This window comes from Barbatula barbatula (genome assembly GCF_947034865.1).
Source record: "Barbatula barbatula genome assembly, chromosome: 6".
NCBI classification, from domain to species: domain Eukaryota; kingdom Metazoa; phylum Chordata; class Actinopteri; order Cypriniformes; family Nemacheilidae; genus Barbatula; species Barbatula barbatula.
In genome coordinates this window covers 3,932,346-3,959,482 of record NC_136765.1, presented here as the reverse complement: position 1 = coordinate 3,959,482, position 27,137 = coordinate 3,932,346, and the positions used below count along the sequence as shown (strand labels likewise).

Here is a 27,137-nt window from a genome sequence, read left to right as displayed (position 1 = left end):
TCATTCTGATAGACTTATTTGCTGCCTTTGCTTTGGTCAGGATATGCAAATAGCTGACATTGTGTCACGAAACCTCAGACTCTGTAACCCTCTTGTGTGTGTGTGTTTTTTTATGATCGCTGTAGCTGAGAATGTCCACGTGTGGCTCGTGTTTCTGGGCCATCGTCTGGTTGGTGGTTCTGTTGGTTCTGGGCTGGCCTCTGAGTATCGTCCTGGGAGGGCTTTACGGTCTCATCGCCCCTCTCACCGTCTGCATCGGTTTGGACCGGCTGGCTGACCTGATGATGGAGGGGGCGAACCTGGGCCGAAGATGTGCCCAGAACATGAGGCACGGCAAACCGCTGTGCTGACACCTCGACCCTTGAGCTCACCTTGAAAACATCACATGCCTTTTCATCGAAGTTTCAAAGTCTTTTGGTTCAAGCTTTACACTTGTTTTTTTAACTACATTAATATTGACTGTCCTTTTCTTGTGTTGCTTTTGTTGACATGTCATTTATTGAGCATTTTACACTAGACATGAGTCATCTTTAAATGTTGTCCTTTGCTCTCTGTGTCATCCTGTTTTTGACAAAATAATTAACTTTAAATATCCTGCAAATACTCTGTGCTCTTTTCTACATGTCATCCTTCAGTAAACATAGCTGTTGTAAGGAAACTTACAATTATTAAAGTAACAAATTTGTTCAGTATGTGGTGACGACAACAAAATTGTGGCTGTCCAAAGAAGTTATATTTAAGACAGCATATAAAGCAGGAACAGTTACATTTACTCTCTTTTTAGGATCCATAGAGGTGGGATAAATGCATTTACACATGAATTGCAGTTGCAAAGAGAAAAAACTAAATAGTTTGAACATCTGTAAATACAGAAACATAAAATGTTAAATAGAATAAATGAATATATATGAAACTATACATTTTTTATTCATTTTCAATTTCAGATGCCAATTGTTGAATATAATTATAAATTAAATACAATTTTGTCATTTGCTTGTGACTTCTCCCCCATGACCCCCAGGATAAGGGCTTTGGTATAGTCAAAGCCTTTTCTAAAAGGAAGACTGCAACCATTAGGCAAAAAAAGCGTAACGGCTAAAGCTAACTCCCTTCAGCGGAACGCAGGAAAGTAGACCGGATTCTAGTTTTTAAATAGTCTGTTATCAGACTAAAACATTGTTATTGGTTCATGTGGATGTTAAGGTGTCTGATTGGACCAGCTTTTATAGATACCGACCCTGTTAACCCAGAAGGAGAAAAAGAAAGATAGTGGAGGTGTGTGCATTCCAGGGTGGTTTCAAAGGATGGCCACGTGCGTCAATGGCTGTCTAACAATAAAAGAATGTTATGCTGCCTTTATAATGTCTGCGCCGTGTTCTGTTTAGTAAACCTCCAAAAGAAAAGAGGATAATTCTCCCAACACAATAAGAATAGTAATCGCACTGCCTCGTGTACGTGCAGTAGTTAGTTCAACCACCAGGTGCCAACCATGTGTAAGCGCATGAGTCAAAAGCAGTATACTTTGCAGGCTGTGCACTCGGCCGTACGTGTACGCTCACGTAAAAAAAAGAAGTATGCCACAGGCTTTAGTGTTCCTCTACTGAGAGTGCACCTAAGAAGCACAAGGTTCTTGAATATGACAACGTGTGTGTGAAATGCTGCTGAAAAGGTGAAACGTTCAGGCTTCATTTCTCTACAAACATCGTCATCTTTAACAAGGTGCAGGACATCAGAGGAAATATAAGTTCTCACCAGATTCTGCTGAGTTGGGATGAAGGGGGTAACAGGACACTGACGCTGGTGTCGGGTTAGCAGGACATCCGTGAGGAAATGCAAAGCCATGCAATGTGGATGTGATTCTGGGGGTCAGCTGTGGCCTAATGGTTAGAGCTTGTGATCAGAAGGTTGCCGGTTCTAATCTCAGTGCCAGCCCTTGAGCAAGGCACCTTACCCCTGATTGCTCTACAGTAATGTGCCACTGTATAAAACTACTTGTAAGTCGCTTTGGATAAAAGCTTCTGCAAAATGAATAAATGTAAATGTAAATGATTCTGCACTGCTTCATTTACTGATCCAGCAGTGTCACTCATTACTGCCCTCTGGAGGCTAAAGGTGACATCTGTCTGTCTATCCATGCAAACTATGTGGACACCCTGTTTAAAGCAACACTAGGGAGTTTTTCGACCTTAAAATAATGATTTTAGTGGTAGGACAACCCTTACCCGGACGAGTTGTACTGCTACTGCTACCTAATCAGCCCTCTATCGGCTGAAATTACACTTGTAACTTTGGAAACGTTTGTAGTTTTCTCAAGCTCCACCTACACCTGCTTTACGGCATGTGTCACGTTTTTGCGTGAAGCTAGCCAACAGGTAACAATAAGACGAAACGATCTAGTTCAACGCAAGTCTCCAAACCATCACCAGGTAGGTAACTACAAACTCACGTCCCTGCGTTGTGTTTTGGGTGACTGCAAATGTGCTATAAGCTATGTAGCTAGCTAACAACCAGCTGCTACCTCGGAATCTAGTTTGAGCTATTAGTATAGCCCTGTAGTATGCCCCGCGGGAGCCAAAAGAGTGCTTTATTACATGCACAGTTTATGAAGTGATTAGGCCTGGTTAGGCCTGGTTTCCCTCTGAGGTTTTTTTCTCCTCCAATGGAGTTTTGGGTTCCTCGCCACCGTTTGCATACTGTTTTACACTGTTTGCCTGGCCGGGGGGCTGCTAGAATTTGATAATCTTATTTAATTAACACTGCATATAGGAATTTATTGTGTCTGATATTTGACCTGTGTTTTGACTTTCATAACCTTTTATGTTTTACTTATAGTCAATGTTTTCTTGTACAGCTGCTTTGTAACAATGAAAATTGTAAAAAGCGCTATATAAATAAAGCTGACTTGACTTGACATGATATACAAATTAATGTGTACGCTGCCCACGGGAAGCTGATACAGCGACAGTATTTACGACACTGATAACAGACAATTGCGCTTATCAACCACATGGGCAAAAGTTATCTAGTGCTGCTTTAAATAAACAGTTTTGACAGTTTAACTTTTTTTGGCTTTGATATGACGGTGGCCCTCTGCAAATAGTAGTGATTGAAGTTTATGAGAGAATTTATATTTTTGGAAATATACAGTAAGTGTTCATTATCTGTCTAATGTTTGAGAAACAATGTAAAAATTCTTAAAGCTTTTTTAAGAATGTTATGTTTTTTGCTCTCTCTCTCTCTCTCTCTCTCTCTCTCTCTCTCTCCCAGCAGCCGAGGGGAACCATCACTGGCCAAAATTGCGTGGTTTTCATTTCAACTTTGTGCTGGCAGCCATGCACAAGGCCTCCTCGCAGCGTGTGGTGTAGGAAGCACATTAGACAGTTGCTGTTGTTGGAATGTAAATATTTCATTCAAGCGTGAGATGAAGAATGGAAAAAGGCCTCGCTGTGCTTCTGCCATATGGAAAGATCAGGAAACATCTGATCAGCTTCACGTTGCTTTTCTCACTTAGCTCTGACACATGGGGATGAAGATACCAGGCCTGATCATATCTCAGAACTGAACACATTTGTGCTTACATGAATTGATATTCAACTTGATTTCTTTATGCAGAAATGAACAGTGTGTGCTCTATGGATGTCATCAATATATAAACTCACGCCTTCAGGTGGCTCGTAGTTTTGTGGCTCAACGTTGCAATGCAGACATTGACATTTGTCATTGTGTTCCTCACACTGTCTTATGCTTTACATTGGTGTTTCTGTGGGAAAATTATTGAAGGCTGTTTGAACTCTTGTAAAAATGTAATGTTATTTCCTGAAATAAGATCAAAAGATAATAAAAAAAGAGGTGTGTGAGTTCACAAACTTGATATCAGACACTGTAATAAGCTCTGGCCCCCTCCCTACTTATGGTTGCAATGAGATACAGTATATAGCAGATTATCATCACTAAATGGCTGGTTGTCTAGGTGGTGCCTGCAGAATGATATCGTTTTTATAACTGGAAGAGTTTTTGGGGCAGACCTGACCTGTTGAAAGGAGATGGTCTCCACCCCTCCTGGGCCCGTGCTTTCCTCCTGTCTAGAAATATGGCACATAGTTTTAATGCTAAAACTTGACTCACTGGGGCCCAGATCAGGGAGCAGACAGGATGGCATAACCAACTGTCTGCTTGCCGTCTCACGTCGCAGAATACACCAAATGCGCAACATGTGATAACCCCCTCTCCAAAACATCATAAAATAGAGAGGCCTGGTATCCGGTCTGTCAGGTCTTACGCAATAATGCGTAAAACCTCTTAAAAGCTATTTAATAAACTTTAAACAAATTAAACATGAACAAAATACAGATAATTATCTGTTGCCAAATATTAGATCACTCTCTAATAAAGCATATTTTGTTAACAATATGATAACAGCTCATAAAATAGATATGCTCTGTTTGACACGTGGCAAAACTATTTGATACGTGGCTAAAACCAGATGATTATATATGAATCTGTCCCCCAATATTATTATTATAAACATGAGCCTCGTCAGAGGCAGAGGGGGAGGTGTCGCTGCACTTTACTTTTTTTAGCAAATCTATATTTAAATACAATTCTTTTAAAGTCGTGGTACTTCATATAATGACACCTAATACTAAGATAACATCCATCCATTTTCTACCGCTTATCCGGGGCCGGGTCGCGGGGGCAGCAGTCTAAGCAGAGATGCCCAGACATCCCTCACCCTAGACACTTCCTCCAGCTCTTCCGGGGGGACACCGAGGCGTTCCCAGGCCAGCCGGGAGACATAGTCCCACCAGCGTGTCCTAGGTCTTCCCTGGAGTCTCCTCCCGGTTGGACGGGCCCTGAACACCTTCCGGGGAAGGCGTCCAGTAGGCATCCGTAACAGATGCCCAAGCCACCTCAGCTGACCCCTCTCGATGTGGAGGAGCAGCGGCTCTACTCCGAGCTCCTCCCGGGTGACCGAGCTTCTCACCCTATCTCGCCCAGCCACCCTGCGGAGGAAGCTCATTTCAGCCGCCTGTATCCAGGATCTTGTCCTTTCGGTCATGACCCAAAGCTCATGACCATAGGTGAAAGTAGGAACGTAGATTGACCGGTAAATTGAGAGCTTCGCCTTGCGGCTCAGCTCTTTCTTCACCACGACGGACCGGTACATCGACCGCATTACTGCAGAAGCTGCACCGATCCGTCTGTCAATCTCCCGTTCCATCCTTCCCTCACTCGTGAACAAGACCCCAAGATACTTAAACTCCTCCACTTGAGGAAGGAACTCTCCACCAACCTGAAGTGGGCAAGCCACCCTTTTCCGACTGAGGACCATGGCCTCGGATTTGGAGATACTGATTTTCATTCCAGCCGCTTCACACTCTGCTGGCATGCTGAAGGTCCTGGTTTGAAGGGGCCAACACGACAACATCATCCGCAAATAGCAGAGACGAGATCCTGTGGTCCCCAAACCTGACACCCTCCGGCTCCTGGCTGCGCCTAGAAATTCTGTCCATAAAAATTACGTACAGAACCGGTGACAAAGGGCAGCCCTGCCGGAGTCCGACATGCACTGTGAACAAGTCCGACTTACTGCCGGCAATGCGAACCAAGCTCCTGCTTCGGCCGTACAGGGACCTGACAGCCCTTAGTAAAGGACCACTGACCCCATACTCCCGAAGCACCCTCCATAGGATGCCACGAGGGACACAGTCGAATGCCTTCTCCAAATCCACAAAACACATGTGGATTGGTTGAGCAAACTCCCATGAACCCTCCAGCACCCTGTAGAGGGTGTAGAGCTGGTCCAGCGTTCCACGGCCTGGACGAAAACCACACTGTTCCTCCTGAATCCGAGGTTCTACTATCGGCCGTATTCTCCTCTCCAGTACCCTGGCATAGACTTTCCCGGGAAGGCTGAGAAGTGTGATCCCCCTGTAGTTGGAACACACCCTCCGGTCCCCCTTCTTAAAAAGAGGGACCACCACCCCGGTCTGCCATCCCAGAGGCACTGTCCCCGACCGCCACGCGATGCTGCAGAGGCGTGTCAGCCAAGACAGCCCCACAACATCCAGAGACTTGAGGTACTCAGGGCGAATCTCATCCACCCCCGGTGCCTTGCCACTGAGGAGTTTCTTGACTACCTCAGTGACTTCGGCTTGGGTGATGGACGAGTCCACCTCTGAGCCCTCAACCTCTGCTTCCTCAATGGAGGACGTGACGGTGGGATTGAGGAGATCCTCGAAGTACTCCTTCCACCGTCCGACGACATCCCCAGTTGAGGTCAACAGCCTCCCACCTCCACTGTAAACAGAGTTGGTAGGGCACTGTTTCCCTCTCCTGAGGCGCCGGACGGTTTGCCAGAATCTCTTCGAGGCCAGTCGATAGTCCTTCTCCATGGCCTCACCAAACTCCTCCCAGGCCTGAGTTTTTGCCTCCACAACCACCCGGGCAGCAGTCCACTTGGCCTGCCGGTACCTGTCAGCTGCCTCAGGAGTCCCACAAGCCAACCAGGCCCGATAAGACTCCTTCTTCAGCTTGACGGTTTCCCTTACTTCCGGTGTCCACCACCGGGTTCGGGGATTCCCGCCTCGACAGGCACCGGAGACCTTACGGCCACAGCTCCGAGTGGCCGCTTTGACAATGGAGGCGGAGAACATGGTCCACTCGGACTCAATGTCTCCAGCCTCCCTCGGGATCTGGTTGAAGCTCTGCCGGAGATGGGAGTTAAAGATCTCTCTGACAGGAGACTCGTCCAGGCGTTCCCAGCAGACCCTTACAGTACGTTTGGGTCTGCCGAGTCTGTCCAGCTTCCTCTCCTGCCATCGGATCCAACTCACCACCAGGTGGTGATCAGTTGACAGCTCCGCCCCTCTCTTAACCCGAGTGTCCAAAACATATGGTCGCAGGTCAGATGAAATGACCACAAAGTCGATCATCGACCTGCAGCCTAGGGTGTCCTGGTGCCACGTGCACTGATGGACACCCTTATGCTTGAACATAGTGTTCGTTATAGACAAACTGTGACTAGCACAGAAGTCCAATAACTGAACACCGCTCGGGTTCAGATCAGGGGGGCCGTTCCTCCCAATCACGCCCCTCCAGGTGTCACTGTCGTTGTCGACATTGGCGTTGAAGTCCCCCAGTAGGACGACGCACCCCTCCCAGAGACTCCAAGAAGGTCGGGTACTCTGCACTGCTGTTCGGCCCGTAGGCACAAACAACAGTGAGAGACCTAACCCCGACCCGTAGGCGCAGGGAAACGACCCTCTCGTTCACCGGGGTAAACTCCAACACATGGCGGGAGAGCTGGGGGGCTATAAGCAGACCCACACCAGCCCGCCGCCTCTCCCCATGGGCAACTCCAGAGTGATGAGGTGTCCATCCTCTCTCTCGAGGAGTGTGGTTCCAGAGCCCAAGCCATGCGTAGAGGTGATCCCGACTATCTCTAGTCAGAACCTCTCAACCTCATGCACCATCTCAGGCTCCTTCCCCGTCAGCGAGGTGACGTTCCACGTCCCTTCCGTGTCCAGGGATCGGGCTGTCGAGGCACTCTCCTCCGACTGCCGCCCGATCCACTACCGACCCCCTATGGCCGCCGTCCCGTGGGCTCACTAAGATTACATTTCTTTTTAATTTATTATGGCTATTTTATATAGGCCTCCAGGGCATCACACAGATTTTATTAAAGAATTTTGTGGGTTCTTATCAGAACTAGTACTGGCCGCAGACAGAGTCCTTGTCGTTGGTTACTTTAACATCCACGCAGATAACGATATAGATGCTTTAAGAATGGCTTTCAAAGACACTCTTAACTCCATAGGCGTTAGACAACATGTGTCAGGACCCACTTACCTTCATAGTCATACTTTAGATTTAATACTGCCTTACTGTATAAATGTGGACAACGTTAAGATTATTCAGCAGAGCGAAGATATTTCGGATCATTATATGGTATTATGTTTGCCTATGGCTGCAAATCAAACTTCTTGTTACAAATATGGTAGAACAATAAATTCAACTACCAAATATGTGTTTCTTGATAATCTGCCTGAATATTGAGTAATAACATTGAAGATCTTGACATTACCACTGAACATTTTTACTCCACATTCTCAGAAACGCTAGACAAAGTTGCTCTACTGCGCTTAAAGGAGATTAAACATTGCAGCCCCACACCGTGGTATAATGAACACACTTATGCTCTAAAGAAAGCGACACGAAAAATGGAGCGAAACTTTAAGAAAGCCAAATTAGAGGTATTTCGTACAGCATGGAAGGATAGTATTTGAAAATACAAGAAAGCCCAAAAATGTCTAGATCGGCCGTCTAGGTTGTTATTTAACACAGTGGCTAACTTCTGATTCTGGATATCAGCATAGCAGTGATGAATTTATGATGTTTATTTTATTGTTTAAAAAATTATAACAATGGAACCAGAAGTGATACTCGCTAACCAGACAACTAACTACAGCGCCCCTTAGGCAAAATTGCTATTATTTTCAATCGTATATCATTAGAGCATCGATATCAACAACATGTATGCTAGACCCTATACCTACAATATGAAAGAAATTATAGATCCTCTTCTTAGCATTATTAACTCATGTCTGACACTAAGACATGTGCATATAATGTGGCTGTTATAATGCCCCTTGTCAAAAAACCCAACTCGACGCTAGAGAACTAGAACTTAATTTCTAAAGTACTGGTAAAAGTAGTTTTAACTCGATTATGTTCCTTCCTCCAAAGGAATGACATCAATGAAAAATTCCAGTTTGGATTTAGAGCACATCACAGTACAGAGACTGCTTTGATCAGAGTATTAAATTATCTGCTTTTGGCCTCTGACCGAGGTTGTATCTCGTTATTGGTGCTACTAGACCTTAGTGCTGCATTCAACACCATTGACGACAGCACACTCTTACATAGACTTGAAAATGATGTCGGCATTAATGAAATATAACCTTAACCTTGGTGAGGAAGGTACTTCATTATGAAGACTTATGACGCTGGTTGGTGAAAGCCGAAAGGAAGTCTCAGGGCCGACTACCCTTCTGTCAACCAGGAGAACCACCATCGGCACATGGAATGTTAGGACCATGTACCAGTCAGGAAAGACGGCGCAGGTAGCAGCGGAGATGAGGAACAACGACCTGACTATTTTAGTCATCAGTGAGACACGGTGGACCCAAGCTGGACAAAGATGACTGAGGACCGGAGAGCTGTTGCTGTACTCAGGGCATGAAGAAAGCAATGCACCTCACACGCAGGGAGTGGGCTTCATGTTGTCTAAACAGTCGAAGAGGGCACTGCCTGGATGAGAGGCGCATGGCCCCAGGATCATCACAGCATCCTTCCGTACCAAGATGAAGAAGATCAAGATAAACCTCATCCAGTGCTACGCTCCAACGAATGATAGTGAAGAAAATGAGAAGGACCAGTTCTATAGCAGACTGCAGAAGATCCTCAAAACCTATCCAGACAAGGACATCAATATCCTCATGGGAGATATCAGTGCTAAGATTGGGTCTGACAGCACCGGATACAAACAAGTCATGGGCACTCACGCCCTAGGAGTAATGAATGAAAATGGAGAGAGATTTGCAGACCTAAGTGCACTCAACAACCTAGTCATCGGAGGCAGCATCTTCGTCAACCTTTGGGAAAGCGGAAGAGAGGCTGCCCAAGAAACACCTGGCGACGCGACATTGAGGCCGACACCACCAAGATGGGCTACAACTGGAGTCAGTTAGAAAAAATGGCCCAGGACAGGGGACTCTGGAGAGCTGTTGTTGGCAGTCCATACCCTGAAAGGGGTGACGGGCACTAGGTCCTTTTACTTTCCGTGAGGAAGGCTCACTCTGTCAGTTTAAATCTAGATTAGAAACGCATCTTTTCAACCTTGCATACACTAAGCTTCCATAATAAAAAATCATTAAAAAGGGTTTCGACTACATAAGTTAGATTAACCGGAACCAGGAACACTCCCACTAACAACTGATGTACTTGTTGCAACAAAGAGTGTAGAACAGTACTCTACTATCAGCTGTCTTTTCTCATTATTCCAAGTTTACCAGAGTGAGCAGAATGCAGTTCATGCCCAGACCTGATGGTAGAGCTGATAGTGGGAAGCGGCGACCTGACAATAGCTGAGATGATAATGCTGGAACAATGACACGGCGAATTGACACGTCTTCACTAATTATTTTAACTGCTATTAGATTATTAATGATAATACTAAACCTTGTTACTACATTTATTTTATTTAGCCTAGTTGTGCGAGCACTGTTGAGCTTGTGCAGAGGCTGCAGCTTTTGCCAGAGGGGAACTTTATACAAGTAAAAACAAAAAAAGTGAAAACACAGAAGACAGACACACAGACATAAATTTATAACACATATGACATATATGCATAGGTGGTTCTAACAGAAATGAAAAAAACTAACAATAAAATAAAATAAAAAATGTTATTGCATAAACTGCACCTCAGAGCCAGCGCCCACTGCCTGGCCTTACTGGTGCTCACATGTCTAAATGGAGTAAATTCGATTCTTGGATTCTTTTTCCAACGTCTGGTAAGGAGCTTTTCTACTGAAAGTTACTAGCAGCAGATGTTTTTGGCAAATTTGTATAAAAATAGTTTTAATACAAATATCATTATTAAGCTTTAATTACTATACACTGTTTCAAAGCAACAACATAAACAAACCGTGTATGCATGCTTTTGTGGCCTAACTTCTGGTAAACACTCGCAAAGAACTCACTGCAGATTTTTGCTAAATAAATAACAAGTATTGTACTAAATATACAATATTTGTAGACAGTTAGACATTTAAAGGGATAGTTCACTTGAACCTGTTGACTTCCACCGTATAGACGCAAAACCACTGAGACATTTCAACAGACTCGGCCAGACCCTTCTCCAACATTTCTAAAAATATCTTCTTTTGAGTGACATGAAGTTGAATAAATGATGACAGGTGAAAAACAATAAACCCATAATGGCTGAATGGCTGAATGTCACTGCATCATATAAGACTCATTTATGTTATAATAACAAAACAAACATTTCTCAAAAACATATTTAATCTAAAATAAAGATACAATTTCAAGACACTTTTGTGTGTCATAAAGTTATGAAATATAGGCCTTTCCATGGTTAATGTGAAGAACTGCAATGGATACATAAACGAATTAATCGACCAAAAATCCACTTCACATCACAATCATTGCAAAATCCCTAATCTTTGTTCTTGGTATTTTTTACCCGGCAATGAATTGCACCCAGGTTAGTGTCCGAAACGTTTTGGCATCACTGCAGTTCCATGTGCACATGATGAAGACCTTCTTTAAAAACTGCGCATGTCTACGCGAGCAGTGGGCGTGGCCTAACATTTCTCTATTTAAACAGCATCTCCTATGACACTTTCACCTCATGCCCAGAATCCGCGGTGATTAACATGTTTAAGACTGGTTTATATGTTAAGGGCGGGGCAGGACGTCCCTACCGCAGTCAAGGACATTTGCTTTCAAACAGCTGCTGTAAAAAACACACAGCAACACATTTCACACAGTCCCAAAAATAACAAGGGTGTAGGTCACACCTTCCCTCTTCCGCATGAGAGATAATGCTCAGTGCAGGTGTCACCATCCCCGGATTAAAATCACTTCTACAGTCCAACAAAGCCTGCAATGTGAAGAATATCACTAATGTAAAATCCTTATGTTTTGGCAGCTCCAAATAAAGCCCATTATGCCCATATGACGCAGCAAGGCGATCCACAAACCTCATGCCATATTAAAGGCAGCCGCCCTCCACCCACCCATCAATCTGATGTGAAGATCGAAAATAGGAGGGCTTACATGACTGTGCGGCGAGGAGGGCGAGGAAACGTGTGGGATCCTCCAGCATCAGCACTGCCACGGTGCAGTGAACAGCTGGCGCGCCTCATCCATGCGTTTAGCGCGTAACGGCGGACAATAATCAGGAAATATTCGCCTTTTTTCCCTGGAATTCGAGCACAATCTGCGGATGAACAGCAATGGGGGAATGGACCATACTAGAGAGACTCCTGGAGGCTGCTGTCCAGCAGCACTCCACTATGATAGGAAGGTGAGAGCAAATATCGGCGCAAATGTTTGTGTGAATAAGTGACACTGAATTTCAATGCAATTGCTTCATCTTTGTAGTCGAAGTGCACAAAAAGAGGTGTTGCAGCCCTTTTCACTTAAAATGCGGTAAAGAAATGTAAAGGTCGCCAACGTGGCATACCAATAAATATTTGCATTGTACATTTGATAAATATAACATCATGCGAAGAAGAACGTACGCATCTTAATTTCAGCACTGGACAACTCATTATACTGAAGCGGCCTTACGCTGATATTTGTATTATTATTTGTTATATTATTTGTAGCGTCCCCGAAAGCCGCATTAGGAAGCAATGTGACCAGCTGTGCACAAAAACAGGCGTTACCGCCAATATCACTCATTTAAAATGCAGCAAGAATTAAAATGCAACAACATCTTAGGATGGAACATGGTGAAATTGAAAGGAAACAGCAATAAAGCGTTCAATTTTCCTGAACGCGCCACGATTTCAGCACTGGACAGCACCCTTAGCTTTAACCCACCGTACCTTTGAACAGAGCTTATATTTACAAAAGTATTTTGTGTTTGTAGTGTGCATTTAATGTATTTTATGTTTATAGTGTGCATTTAATCTAATTTGTGTTCATAGTGTGCTGCATTCGTGTAAAGCCACATATGTAATGGGGTGCTTTGGTGCCAGCTGTGCTCAAAAAACAGGCGTTACCTCCAGTTTCCCTTACTATAATGCCGTAAAAAATACAAAAGCACACAAACATGTTATATTAAAAGAAAACTTAATAACATACTTGCCCAAGATAGTGGAGCACAGTTAAGCTTAACGGAAATTACGACAAAGGGTTCAATTATTCCGAACGCATCTCATTTTTAGAACTGGGCAGCTCCTCCACTTTAACCCAGAACATCGTTCAATCGACCTCACGTTTACACACACTTGTGTCGTGATTATAGTGTGCATTTATTGTATGTCTTCTTGTAAAACCACGTTTGAATGTAAAAAGGGATGTGCACAACAGCATGCGTTACCGAAAAAGGCAGAAAATACAAACCAAGCTATTTGGATATTACATGATTTTTTGATTAACACGCACATACGCATTCATTCTGTGTGTGCTTGTTTACAGGATCCTACTAACAGTAGTGGTAATCTTCCGGATCCTAATCGTGGCTATAGTGGGTGAGACGGTGTACGACGACGAGCAAACCATGTTCGTGTGCAACGCTTTGCAGCCGGGCTGTAACCAGGCGTGTTACGACAAGGCTTTCCCCATATCTCACATCAGATATTGGGTATTTCAGATCATAATGGTGTGCACGCCCAGTCTTTGTTTCATAACCTATTCGGTCCATCAGTCGGCGAAGCCCAAGGAGAGGCGCTTCTCCACCGCCACCGTCTACCTGTCGGTGGACAATAAAGAGCAAGACTCGTTGAAACGAGAGGAGCTCAAGAACCAGAAGATCAAGAACACCATCACGAACGGAGTACTCGCCAACACGGACAACTCCACCAAGGACCAAGAGCCCGACTGCCTGGAGGCCAAAGAGCTGCTCGGTTCGAACACGAAGCCCATCAAGTCGAAAATGAGACGCCAGGAGGGCATCTCGAGGTTCTACATCATTCAGATCGTGTTCAGAAACGCTCTTGAAATCGGCTTTCTGGTGGGCCAGTACTTCTTGTACGGATTCAACGTGCCCGCGGTGTACGAGTGCGACCGCTACCCGTGCATCAAGGAGGTGGAGTGTTATGTGTCCAGGCCCACGGAGAAGACCGTGTTCCTCGTGTTCATGTTCGCGGTGAGCGGCTTTTGCGTGGTCCTCAACCTGGCCGAGCTCAACCACTTAGGCTGGCGCAAGATCAAAACGGCCGTGCGGGGAGTGCAGGCCCGCAGGAAGTCCATCTATGAGATCAGGAACAAAGATCAGCCCCGGATGACCATGCCCAACTTCGGTCGCACGCAGTCCAGTGACTCTGCGTACGTGTAAGCGCACGGAACGAAACGATATGGACGAGTCCTTTCGCCGCGTAAGGTTCATGAGTTGCAAGAGTCGGGTAGGACGTTTTTGTTACCGTTTTAAAGACTTCATCCACGATCGTGGATGACAGACCACACGTTTGTAAAACAGTGATGCAACTTTTTTGCAACGTTTGTACTCTGAGATGTACGTAAAGAGCAAACACCGGTACCTGAGAGCGCGCCCCCTCTCCAAACGAGCTGCGGTTGCGCATTACATCACAGTGCCCATGTTACACCCGATGCATGCCGTTATGATTTATCATACCACGATCATTTTATGCAATTACAGAAAAATTCTTGATGTGGTAACACTGTAACATGAGCAATGGCATGTGAAGCGTGACGCTGCTCTACTAGTACTTGAAGGGAGCGAATGCGTTTTGCACTTTGTACGTGACACAGCGAGAGTCTTACAGATTTGCAACACCGCTCATTAATATTTCAAACGCGATTGCTTTCTTTCTCTTTTGTTGCCTGTACTGCACCATTGACCTTAACATAGGCTATGTGATGAACTCCATTGCTGTTATGTCTGTATGAGTGCGTGAGCCGCGAACGCTTTTAAAAGTCTGTGATTTCCTTCATTTCAACACCAAAGCTTCTTTCATTTGTGAGCTTAAGTGTAATCAAGTGCCATACCTGTATATAAATATATGCATATCTCTTTCTCTCTCTCTCTCTCTTTCTCCCTCTATATATATATATATATATATATATATATATATATATACATACATAAAAATATCGAAACCTATTCTGAAGAATATAACCATATCCATAAAGCAGATTTATTGCTTCAATTATGCTTAGCGCGTCCAGATTTGCTTTCACTGTATTCGTGGTAAACGAACTGAAAAGGTCTCTATTTTCTCTTGCTCTGGTGCCGATCCAGAAATCTTTGAAACCCAGAATATATGTGCTCTCAGTTCAGCTTCTTACTTGGCCACGTCTGCTGTATCTCTTCCAATTCAGATGACAATGCAAGTGTGTATGACCAGGCGCGTGCTTTCATGTATAGGACTTGTTTTTATGATATAAGGCCTTGATCGAAATCTGGTGCATTACTTTACTGTCCGATCCCTTTTTTCAGATTTAAAATATTACTATTGTTATTATCCATTATTATTATTATTCCACCACATATTTATGACACATCTGTGTGTGCCCCGACAAGAGACCTTTCCGTTGTCTGCATTTTTAGCTTGAAGGGAAAGTATTGCATGTTTAAGAATTTATATTCAAGGGAATCTGGACAATTTCAGGGGTGAAATTGCTGGGTACCGACACATGACCCCTCCCCTCCACTGAAGCTTATGAAAAAACTAATGGGGATGTTGTGGGAAGGCACATCTCTTGAAGGTCACTGGGGGATAAAGCTTGAGAGGTAGAAGAACATCGTGAGTCTGAACAGTTTGGAACGGACAGTGATGGGATCATCTGGGGCCCGTCGTACCGCACAACACCTGACGTGACCTGGCAAATCTGGGATTAAAATGAAAGCTCTGGTCCGGACACGTATGGAATTCTTGGGAGAACAACCCTTATTTATGGCGAGGGTGGAAGGCAGCCGGAAAACAGCTGGAAAATACAATAATGTGAATCGCTTGGCTGTATGGTGCAATATTCAATTTTTTCTCGTTATTTCCCTCTCCTTGGAAATGCATTCCAGGATTGCACAACTCTGAGATTTTTACACCTCTGTGGTCCTTACTGAGCAATTGTAAAGACCGGAGAGATCCAAACGAGAGGTTTTATTGCATAAAGGACTGTACTGGACCTAAACGGCAAAGCTTTAATAAAAGATGAACTTGTATCTTCCTTGCCTTATGTATACTGCAGTCCTCCCCCTCCCCTTCCCTCTTTTCCCCCCTGCTACAGCAGACATGAGATTTTTACAGCTCCTTCAAATGACAGTGATTGGGTTATGTGTGAATGTATTTCTGCATGCTGCGATGAGTTTTACATCATGTGAGCGTTGGAGGCTCGGTTAACAATACCCGCACAACTCCATGGCGCGGACCGGGGCTTGCGGTTGCATCACGTGCTGCGGCAAGGTCTCATGTGACAGACGCTAGAGATGCATTCTGCACGCCCAGACGTTTACAAAAAAGTCTTGTTCATTTAACACAAAAAGGCAAGCATGAAATGCCGTTAATTCAGGTGCACAGATGCTGAGAAATCCACCAAAGCTGTAGGGTCTCGTGTCGTTTCTCTGCAGGGGCCTTTGTGTGAAACCGCAACACGAGAGGGAACGGCAGCATGATCCCGTCGTGCTGCAGAAGCTCATATGCAGTCTCCTTGAAAGCTCATTGTAATTTAATCCTGATTGATTTGCATATTGATAAAAAAAGGTCTTGCATGACGGCGGTGAACACCGGGCTGTTTCCTTTTCTTAACGATCGAGCCTCCGGTCTTTGTTTGTTAAGGCTGTGTAAACTGAACAAACTGGAGATGGATGTTATACTGTGAATTAAATCCACTTCTTTATCATGGTGATGATTAATGACGGGCCTGATGGTTTGTTTTCTTGACGCACACACACACGCGCACACGTCCCTCTGAGATTTCATTGGACTGCAGTGTGTCCTGTTAGCGCTGCAGAAACTCTGCAATGCACAACTGTCTCCCCTGAACAACACGGCCGGTTCCAATCTCTTTTATGTATACTTCCTTTTATTTTCCTGCAAATTCATTTGAATACAGAAGAAATAACACAAATGTCAAAATAGTCTCTTATTTATTGACTGTTAAACATGGGTAATGAGATCTTAATATATACAAAGGGTATATTCGTGTTTTACAAATTATTGTGTGATGCAATTGATGTTCCAGAATAAAGTTATGAAGGATCATTTAAATTATACATCTGATTTATTTATTAGTGAACAGCATTTCTGGGTGTATTTTTGGTCATGTCTCATGTCTGGGTTGTAGGACTTTCATTAGGATTTTAATTTCACTACCAAGCCAAATGAAATGTGTCATACCTTGTGTTTTTCTATTTTACAGTGTGAGATGATCATTGCACATTCGTTTTGCTTGTATGACAACAAACGTTATGAATTAAACTTATTGTACATGATAACCCAAACATGTAAGTGATTATTACAGTGTCTTTCTGTTTGATTTATTTCTTTTCATATTATTTAAATGAAGCTGCTCCTTAAAGCTGAATTGGTCAAGCATTGCGCTTGGTTCAGTTCCCAGGGAAAACACATACTTATACAATGTACTGTATACCTTGACTGCAACGTAAGTCACTTTGGATCAAATTGTCTGGCTAAATGTGTGAATGTATTATGAACTGTTCTGTATAGGAAATGCTGATGATATCTGGCAGATGGTTTAAAATAGGGCTTGATAGCAGTATGAACCAAATCAACCAAAGGTCACAAAATCTAGCGATACAACACTTGATATTTCAGTTGAAGTACTTGTCAAACATGATATAACACATTTTCATCAATGATCAGTGATGGAATAAGACTTGTCCACACAGGTTACTGTGACATCAATTACTCTGAGAGATCCTATCAGCAACAACACACACACACACACACACACCTGTTCTAAAAGTACAGAAGGTGACATAAGAATAAGTTAAAACTCACTTTTGGATATTGAAAATTCATAGATAAGGAACAGATTATTGACATTCCTTATGGTTAATATCCTCAGCTGAGCAATCACATCCCATAATGATTTAATTTCATAAAACGCCAAAACTTGTAAGAGCTAAACATTTACATTTATGCTGATATTAAGATTTAACCCTAATAGTCTCCTAACAGATGCTAAACTGACAAATAAAGATATGCCATTGATGCCATCTGCAATGTATTGTCTTTCAGAGCAACGTCTTGAATTCTTTCCTTCTGTCTCTCTCCCTCTTTTTGTCTTCCTCCTTCCCTCTTAGCGCGCTGGCAGGCGAGTTGGACGGCTCCAGCCAGACCAATTGTCCCTGATAAATGTACGCGCTACGCATCATTTGCCAGCCAATAAAATTCACCGGATGACCAACCTTAATCGCCTAAAAAGCTGTTCTCTGTCTAACAAGATTAGGGCAGCCACACAGACCGAGCAGCGGAAATGAAGGCTAATGAGGTTAAGAAATGTAAAAAAATATAAAGTGAATGCCCACACATGTTCATGTCATGGCTTTTTTTACAAGCAAGTTGTGGGTTCTAAATGTTCAAACGAAGATTCGGGTAGCTGCACAACTTACTTTCACTCGTTTTGTGTTTTTACTTGTGATTACTTTGTTTTAGAAACAATGCCCTGCGGTTTAGGCATATGTGGATGAGCATTAATGCATTGGAGTCATTGAAAGGAAGTTTTTCACCAGACATTCATGTTTCATTTTTAATAACCCCAAAAGCCAGCATTTCTTTTTGAACTGCTTTATCTGTATACATTTATAACAGCTGCACTGTAACACGCTTGCACAAAAACGGTGCAGCTATGTGTTGGGACTGATTTAAGCTCTACTGTGATGCTCAGTTTGAGACTGGATTGAGCGCTGTGTCTCCGCAGTCTGCAGGGTGTGAATGGGCTGGTAGGTGGGACCCCATGCATCATTTAGGGTGTGCAGTGCATAGTGTTTGTAAAATGGTTTTTGAAGACATTTAAGATTTGGCAGAAGACTGGAAACACAATATGTAGAATGCATTTGATCTCCAGGAATGACCCTATATACACCAATACAGTGATTATCCATATTTTTTTATAAAATTTATGATGGTCAGGTGGATCTCATTTCAGTCAAATAATATATAAGTAATAATAAAAATAGCAATTAAAGACAATATCTGATACACTGTTTATAAGCCCTATGAAATTGACAGATCAGCAAAGATTGAAGGATCAGAGATGTGAACTGAACCTCGTGTGTTGAGAAGAATGTTAATGGACATCAGTGTTACTGCCCTGATTCTCTCTACTGGTGTTGAATTGTTTATTATGTGGTGATTTATTTCCTATCAGGCCTCTCTCCGCCCCGGCGGTTCAGGCCGGAATTGATGCAGGTTACATTAGATGGGCAGCAGTATAAATCACCCAAAGCCTCAGTACAATATCATGGATGTACTTTACTGTAACAAGCACATATAAAGTTGCTCTCTGATGGCCTTTCCCAGGCTCCCATCTTTTATATATGTCTTTAATGCTTTCCTTACATGCATACGATTCATTCCAGCCTGCCCTCAATTTCCCAGAGGACTCAACTCACATCTGTGCCACAACCGTCATGAATATTTGAAAGAAAATGATCAGTCGCCTTTGTCACTTTTTTGCTTCCCTTTGAAAAATAAATGATAATTATGATGCAAATTTAAAAAAAGATTTGTACCTTATTTTCAGAAGTCATGAATATAAATTTAAACAAACATTGCAATACGATCAAGACACGATCAAGACTGGGACTAGACTTAAACCCTGTCGGGGAAAACGCCCAAAGAGCATAGAATAGTAATAGAAAAGGGGAGACACAACAAATGCTGGGGGGTTGTAAAACTAGGGTGAAAGCTATCTGTAGTTACACATTATTTTAAGAGGTAAACATTTTATTTCAGGACATTTCATTTTTCTCTTCTAGGACTGCTTTTGAATAATCTTCAATAATGACCTTTCATACCAAAGTCTCATATTTATTCATATTGGCTAATATTTACACTGTCACAAGAGTTTTGTCTGAGATGTTCTTTGTGGAGAGGTGACATTCCGTCTCATTCTGATATACATTAAGGAGTTCTGGCTTTGGACAGCTACATCAAAATCGAATTGTCCTTCAAGAAGAACTCAACAATGCATTCTTGCTAATACACGATCGAATCTCACAAATACATGTCCAGGTCACATTTCACCACAATGACAAAAAGAATTAATACATTGACGAATAAGAAATTGTAATAAAAATTGTTACTAATTTTAGGGCAAATAAGATTTTGTATATTGTGACATTATTTGTTTAGAATATTGAGGTACACCTGTTGAATGTCTATCAAACAGTATAAAAAGTGTCTATCAAATAGATCAATTTAAACAATGGGGGAAATCGGCATATTTAACTAATCATTTTGGATTTTTAAAATATCCATCCATCCATTTTCTACCGCTTATCCGGGGCCTGGTCGCGGGGGCAGCAGTCTAAGCAGAGATGCCCAGACATCCCTCACCCTAGACACTTCCTCCAGCTCTTCCGGGGGGACACCGAGGCGTTCCCAGGCCAGCCGGGAGACATAGTCCCACCAGCGTGTCCTAGGTCTTCCCCGGGGTCTCCTCCCGGTCGGACGGGCCCAGAGCACCTTCCGGGGAAGGCGTCCAGTAGGCATCCGTAACAGATGCCCAAGCCACCTCAGCTGACCCCTCTCGATGTGGAGGAGCAGCGGCTCTACTCCAAGCTCCTCCCGGGTGACCGAGCTTCTCACCCTATCTCTAAGGGGGAGCCACCCTGCGGAGGAAGCTCATTTCAGCCGCCTGTATCCGGGATCTTGTCCTTTCGGTCATGACCCAAAGCTCATGACCATAGGTGAGAGTAGGAACGTAGATTGACCGGTAAATTGAGAGCTTTGCCTTGCGGCTCAGCTCTTTCTTCACCACGATGGACCGGTACATCGACCGCATTACTGCAGAAGCTGCACCGATCCGTCTGTCAATCTCCCGTTCCATCCTTCCCTCACTCGTGAACAAGACCCCGAGATACTTAAACTCCTCCACTTGAGGAAGGAACTCTCCACCAACCTGAAGTGGGCAAGCCACCCTTTTCCGACTGAGGACCATGGCCTCGGATTTGGAGGTACTGATTTTCATTCCAGCCGCTTCACACTCTGCTGTAAACCGTCCCAGTGCATGCTGAAGGTCCTGGTTTGAAGGGGCCAACACGACAACATCATCCGCAAATAGCAGAGACGAGATCGTGTGGTCCCCAAACCTGAAACCCTCCGGCCCCTGGCTGCGCCTAGAAATTCTGTCCATAAAAATTACGAACAGAACCGGTGACAAAGGGCAGCCCTGCCGGAGTCCGACATGCACTGGGAACAAGTCCGACTTACTGCCGGCAATGCGAACCAAGCTCCTGCTTCGGCCGTACAGGGACCTGACAGCCCTTAGTAAAGGACCACAGACCCCATACTCCCGAAGCACCCTCCACAGGATGCCACGAGGGACACAGTCGAATGCCTTCTCCAAATCCACAAAACACATGTGGATTGGTTGAGCAAACTCCCATGAACCCTCCAGCACCCTGTAGAGGGTGTAGAGCTGGTCCAGCGTTCCACGGCCTGGACGAAAACCACACTGTTCCTCCTGAATCCGAGGTTCTACTATCGGCCGTATTCTCCTCTCCAGTACCCTGGCATAGACTTTCCCGGGAAGGCTGAGAAGTCAATATCTTTTAAATATTGAATATTGTAATTGTAATTGTAAATATTAATATGATATTATATAATATAAATATTAATATTAATATGGGGAGGAGTATAGTCTCAAAATGTTCTTGACAATCTGAACATCAAAAGGTTCTCCAGCACATCTCTGTCCTGTCATAACCATAAAAATGCTGCTTTCAGAGGTCTGATCGCATACCCATAATGCAGCATGTGTGTATTTGCTTGACTCATCTCTTCTGTGAAGCTGCTGAGTCGTTCTGAGCTCACAAAACACTCTACAGAAACTCCACAGTAGCTCTGCTTCCACAGATTTCATGGACCTAAAAACAAATATGGTGACATCTAAGCTTGATATCGCACCACCTGCAGCTGAGGACTGATGCTATTTAGGGCAAAGAATTCTGGTATCCTGCTAATAAGAACTATCGGCACAACTAATACACTTACTGAAATCTCATTACATGTTTCGTTCAGCCACTTGTGCCATTGCAATATAACCATATTTGATCCCAGGGATTTGGTTATATTGCATTTGTAAATACATTTTAAGTAAAAATGTATACCGTCAAAGATATGACCATATAATGACTGAAGACAAATATGTTAAGGATTATGGCAATATTATTGCTGGGTCATTCTTTACACTGGAGAAGCAATGTCAAATCAAGTGCAGTGCATTGTGGAAAACTCTTACTACAGTCTGCACTACCAACCTGAGCTAAACTGTTCATATCACCTGCAAAACTCATTCCAAGCAACACAACTCTTAACACACGGCTCAAAACAGGCTCAGTGCAGCCAAACACAATGCACAACCCTCACTGAGATAACACACACTGTCACTCAGAACACACTGAGAGTAAAAACACTAGAACCAAACACCAATACAGAAAATACAAACTTTTCATCTTTACAGTTTCAACTATTTCAGTGACTTTATACAAAGTCATATTTCTCCTCTTCCTCCTGTTGGGGCCGGCCTTTGGGTCCTGTTGTAAAAATATATTTTACAGTCAAACTTACTGTCATATATATCTGTGTAAATATTCTATACTGTAATTGCAATACAAAATAAATTCCTGTAATGTTTTCATTTACTGTAAGGATGTAACTCTCAGCTGTTTGTAGGATGGGAAATTCGCATTACAGATGCCACTGTGGATCTTTGCAGATTGGGTTGCACCCTCAACTCTTCCTCTCTCAATGAGAGACCCTTGTTCACCACAGGGTCTATAAGTGTAGCCCTTATTTCATCTGAAATAACAGCTCTTTGTCTTCTGTGTCTTCCTCCACACATCCGCCCTCTCCATGCCACCTTTCTCCCTCCACGAACCCGTCTTCCTTGTTCCATTTCCAAAATTAGTCTTTCTGAGCTCTATCTATCTATCTATCTATCTATCTATCTATCTATCTATCTATCTATCTATCTATCTATCTATCTATCTATCTATCTATCTATCTATCTATCTATCTATCTATCTATCTATCTATCTATCTATCTATCTATCTATCTATCTATCTATCTATCTATCTATCTATCTATCTATCATCTATCTATCTATCTATCTATCTATCTATCTATCTATCTATCTATCTATCTATCTATCTATCTATCTATCTATCTATCTATCTATCTATATATATATATATATATATATATATGTATACATATGTGTGTGTGTGTGTGTGTGTGTGTGTTCACTAACAAGTCTAAAACAAGACACCTGCTTAGCCTTTTAGCTGAAATTGCAACCAGCAGTGTTTGAAAGGCACAAGGCTGAAATCTATTCTGTTTTGAATGTGTGGTTCACAATTTTGACAGCAGTGTGTTAGCATTTGAACTAAGTGCTGTAAATCCACAGTGTTGTGCACGTTGTGGTTAAAGTCGTCGGATAAGTGTGTAGAGTTTTGAAAACTGTGTTCAAGGAATGAAAAACAAACTAGAGTTTGGTCCACATGAACAGCTGCTGTGCAGACTGTAGTTAGAGTTTTGCACATGTGACTCCAGTTGTGCCCACTGTCGTTTAGCAATCGAAAAAAACTGTAAAGTATGTAAAAAACATATTGTTTGGAAAAGTATATACATTTTAGTGCGTAGCAGCTAATGGCCGATAGTATGTGAATCCAGACGCAGCAAGTGATTTTCAAACCAAGAAATCAAATATTCACTACATGATTATCAAGGCCTATCTATTGAACAGGTTTTTTTTAAATAAAATATGTATTTGACTGTATCATTTATTTTGTGTTTTGACTTTTGTTTGGTCAATAAATCACATGCAAAATGTGGAGTCAGAGGGAGAGCTTGTAACCATTGTGGCAGTCCCAGGTGTTTTGTGTGGAAGCACATGTGCATGCACTCTCTGGTTTCTTCTCTGTCCCCGCCCTCTTGTTTCCTCGTTAATCATCTTGTAATGGAAACAACTGTGTTCCTGTGTCTGTGTATTGTTCCTGTGTCTTGTTCCTGTGTCTGTGTCTTGTTACTGTGTCTGTGTATTGTTCCTGTGTCTGTGTATTGTTCCTGTGTCTTGTTAATTTGTGTCTGTGTCTTGTTCATTTGTGTCAGTGTCTGTGTCTGTCTTATTCCTGTGTCTGTGTCTTGTTCCTGTGTCTGTGTCTTGTTCATTTGTGTCTGTGTCTGTGTCTTGTTCATTTGTGTCTATGTATTGTTCATTTGTGTCAGTGTCAGTGTCAGTGTCAGTGTCTGTGTCTGTGTCTGTGCCTGTGTCTTGTTCCTGTCTCTGTGTCTGTGTCTGTGTCTTATTCCTGTGTATGTGTCTTGTTCATTTGTGTCTTGTTGATTTGTGTCTGTGTCTTGTTCCTGTGTCTGTGTCTTGTTCCTGTGTCTGTGTCTTGTTTCTGTGTCTTGTTCCTGTGTCTGTGTCTTGTTCCTGTGTCTGTGTCTTGTTCCTGTGTCTGTGTCTTGTTCCTGTCTCTGTGTCTGTGTCTGTGTCTGTGTCTTATTCCTGTGTATGTGTCTTGTTCATTTGTGTCTTGTTCATTTGTGTCTGTGTCTTGTTCCTGTGTCTGTGTCTTGTTCCTGTGTCTGTGTCTTGTTTCTGTGTCTTGTTCCTGTGTCTGTGTCTTGTTCCTGTGTCTGTGTCTTGTTCCTGTGTCTGTGTCTGTGTCTGTGTCTTGTTTCTGTGTCTGTGTCTTGTTCCTGTTCCTGTGTCTTGTTCCTGTTCCTGTGTCTTGTTCCTGTTCCTGTGTCTGTGTCTTGTTTCTTTGTCTGTGTCTTGTTCCTGTGTCTGTGTCTTGTTCCTGTGTCTTGTTCCTGTGTCTGTTCCTGTGTCTGTGTCTTGTTCCTGTGTCTGTTCCTGTGTCTGTGTCTTGTTCCTGTGTCTGTGTCTTGTTCCTGTGTCTGTGTCTTGTTTCTGTGTCTGTGTCTTGTTCCTGTGTCTTGTTTCCGTGTCTGTGTCTGTGTCTTGTTCCTGTGTCTGTGTCTTGTTTCTGTGTCTGTGTCTTGTTCCTGTGTCTGTGTCTTGTTCCTGTGTCTGTGTCTTGTTCCGATGTCTGTGTCTTGTTCCTGTGTCTGTGTCTTGTTCATGTGTCTATGTCTGAGTATGTGTCTGTGTCTTATTCCTGTGTCTGTGTCTTGTTCATGTGTCTGTGTCTGAGTATGTGTCTGTGTCTTATTCCTGTGTCTGTGTCTTGTTCGTTTGTGTCTGTGTCTTGTTCATTTGTGTCAGTGTCAGTGTCTGGCATGTGCCTGTGCCTGTGTCTTATTCCTGTGTCTGTGTCTTGTTCATATGTGTCTGTGTCTTGTTCATTTGTGTCAGTGTCAGTGTCTGGCATGTGCCTGTGCCTGTGTCTTATTCCTGTGTCTGTGTCTTGTTCATATGTGTCTGTGTCTTGTTCATTTGTGTCTGTGTCTGTGTCTTGTTCCTGTTCCTGTGTCTGTGTCTGTGTCATGTTTCTGTGTCTTTGTCTGTGTCTTGTTCCTGTGTCTGTGTCTTGTTCCTGTGTCTGTGTCTTGTTTCTGTGTCTGTGTCTTGTTCCTGTGTCTGTGTCTTGTTCCTGTGTCTGTGTCTGTGTCTTGTTCCTGTGTCTGTGTCTTGTTCCTGTGTCTGTGTCTTGTTTCTGTGTCTGTGTCTTGTGTCTGTGTCTGTGTCTGTGTCTTGTTTCTGTGTCTGTGTCTCTGTCTTGTTCCCGCATCTGTATCTTGTTCCTGTGTCTGTGTCTTGTTCCTGTGTCTGTGTCTTGTGTCTTGTGTCTGTGTCTTGTTCCTGTTCATGTTCATGTTCATGTTACTGTGTCTGTGTCTTGTTCCTGTGTCTGTGTCTTGTTCCTGTGTCTTGTTTCTGTGTCTGTGTCTTGTTCCTGTGTCTTGTTCCTGTTTCTTGTTCCTGTGTCTGTTCCTGTGTCTTATTCATTTGTGTCTTGTTCATTTGTGTCTGTGTCTTGTTCCTGTGTCTGTGTCTGTGTCTTGTTCCTGTGTCTGTGTCTTGTTTCTGTGTCTGTGTCTGTGTCTTGTTTCTTATTCTGTGTCTGTGTCTGTGTCTGTGTCTGTGTCTGTGTCTTGTTCCTGTGTCTGTGTCTTGTTCCTGTGTCTGTGTCTTGTTCCTGTGTCTGTGTCTTGTTTCTGTGTCTGTGTCTGTGTCTTGTTCCTGTTCCTGTTCCTGTGTCTTGTTCCTGTTCCTGTTCCTGTTCCTGTTCCTGTGTCTGTGTCTTGTTTCTGTGTCTGTGTCTTGTTCCTGTGTCTGTGTCTTGTTCCTGTGTCTGTTCCTGTTCCTGTGTCTGTGTCTTGTTCCTGTGTCTGTTCCTGTGTCTGTGTCTTGTTCCTGTGTCTGTGTCTTGTTCCTGTGTCTGTGTCTTGTTCCTGTCTCTGTGTCTGTGTCTTATTCCTGTGTATGTGTCTTGTTCATTTGTGTCTTGTTCATTTGTGTCTGTGTCTTGTTCCTGTGTCTGTGTCTTGTTCCTGTGTCTGTGTCTTGTTTCTGTGTCTGTGTCTTGTTCCTGTGTATGTGTTTTGTTCCTGTGTCTTGTTCCTGTTTCTTGTTCCTGTGTCTGTTCCTGTGTCTTGTTCCTGTGTCTGTGTCTGGTTCCTGTGTCTGTGTCTTGTTTCTGTGTCTGTGTCTTGTTCCTGTGTCTGTGTCTTGTTTCTGTGTCTGTGTCTGTGTCTAGTTCCTGTGTCTGTGTCTTGTTCCTGTGTCTGTGTCTTGTTTCTCTGTCTGTATCTTGTTCCTGTGTCTGTGTCTTGTTCCTGTGTCTGTGTCTTGTTCCTGTGTCTGTGTCTTGTTCCTGTGTCTTGTTTCTGTGTCTGTGTCTGTGTCTTGTTCCTGTGTCTGTGTCTTATTCCTGTGTCTTGTTTCTGTGTCTGTGTCTTGTTCCTGTGTCTGTGTCTTGTTCCTGTGTCTGTGTCTTGTTCCTGTGTCTGTGTCTTATTCCTGTGTCTTGTTTCTGTGTCTGTGTCTTGTTCCTGTGTCTGTGTCTTGTTCCTGTGTCTGTGTCTGAGTATATGTCTGTGTCTGAGTATGTGTCTGTGTCTTATTCCTGTGTCTTGTTCGTTTGTGTCTGTGTCTTTTTCATTTGTGTCAGTGTCTGGCCTGTGCCTGCGCCTGCGCCTGTGTCTGTGTCTGTGTATGTGTCTGTGTCTGTGTTTTGTTCCTGTGTCCGTCTTATCATCCC

The 27,137-nt window shown here is 43.4% G+C and overlaps 1 protein-coding gene across 1 annotated transcript; it reads left to right on the top strand.

Moving 5' to 3' along the window:
• Positions 1-12,041: 12,041 nt before the first annotated feature.
• On the top strand, positions 12,042-14,092 carry LOC306894964 (gap junction delta-2 protein; the record flags this gene model as incomplete). Its single annotated transcript, XM_079457821.1, has 2 exons — positions 12,042-12,112; positions 13,234-14,092. The coding sequence occupies 2 exons, from the start codon at positions 12,042-12,044 to the stop codon at positions 14,090-14,092; spliced, it is 930 nt and encodes a 309-aa protein (XP_079313947.1).
• Between the last annotated feature and the right edge of the window lie 13,045 nt (positions 14,093-27,137).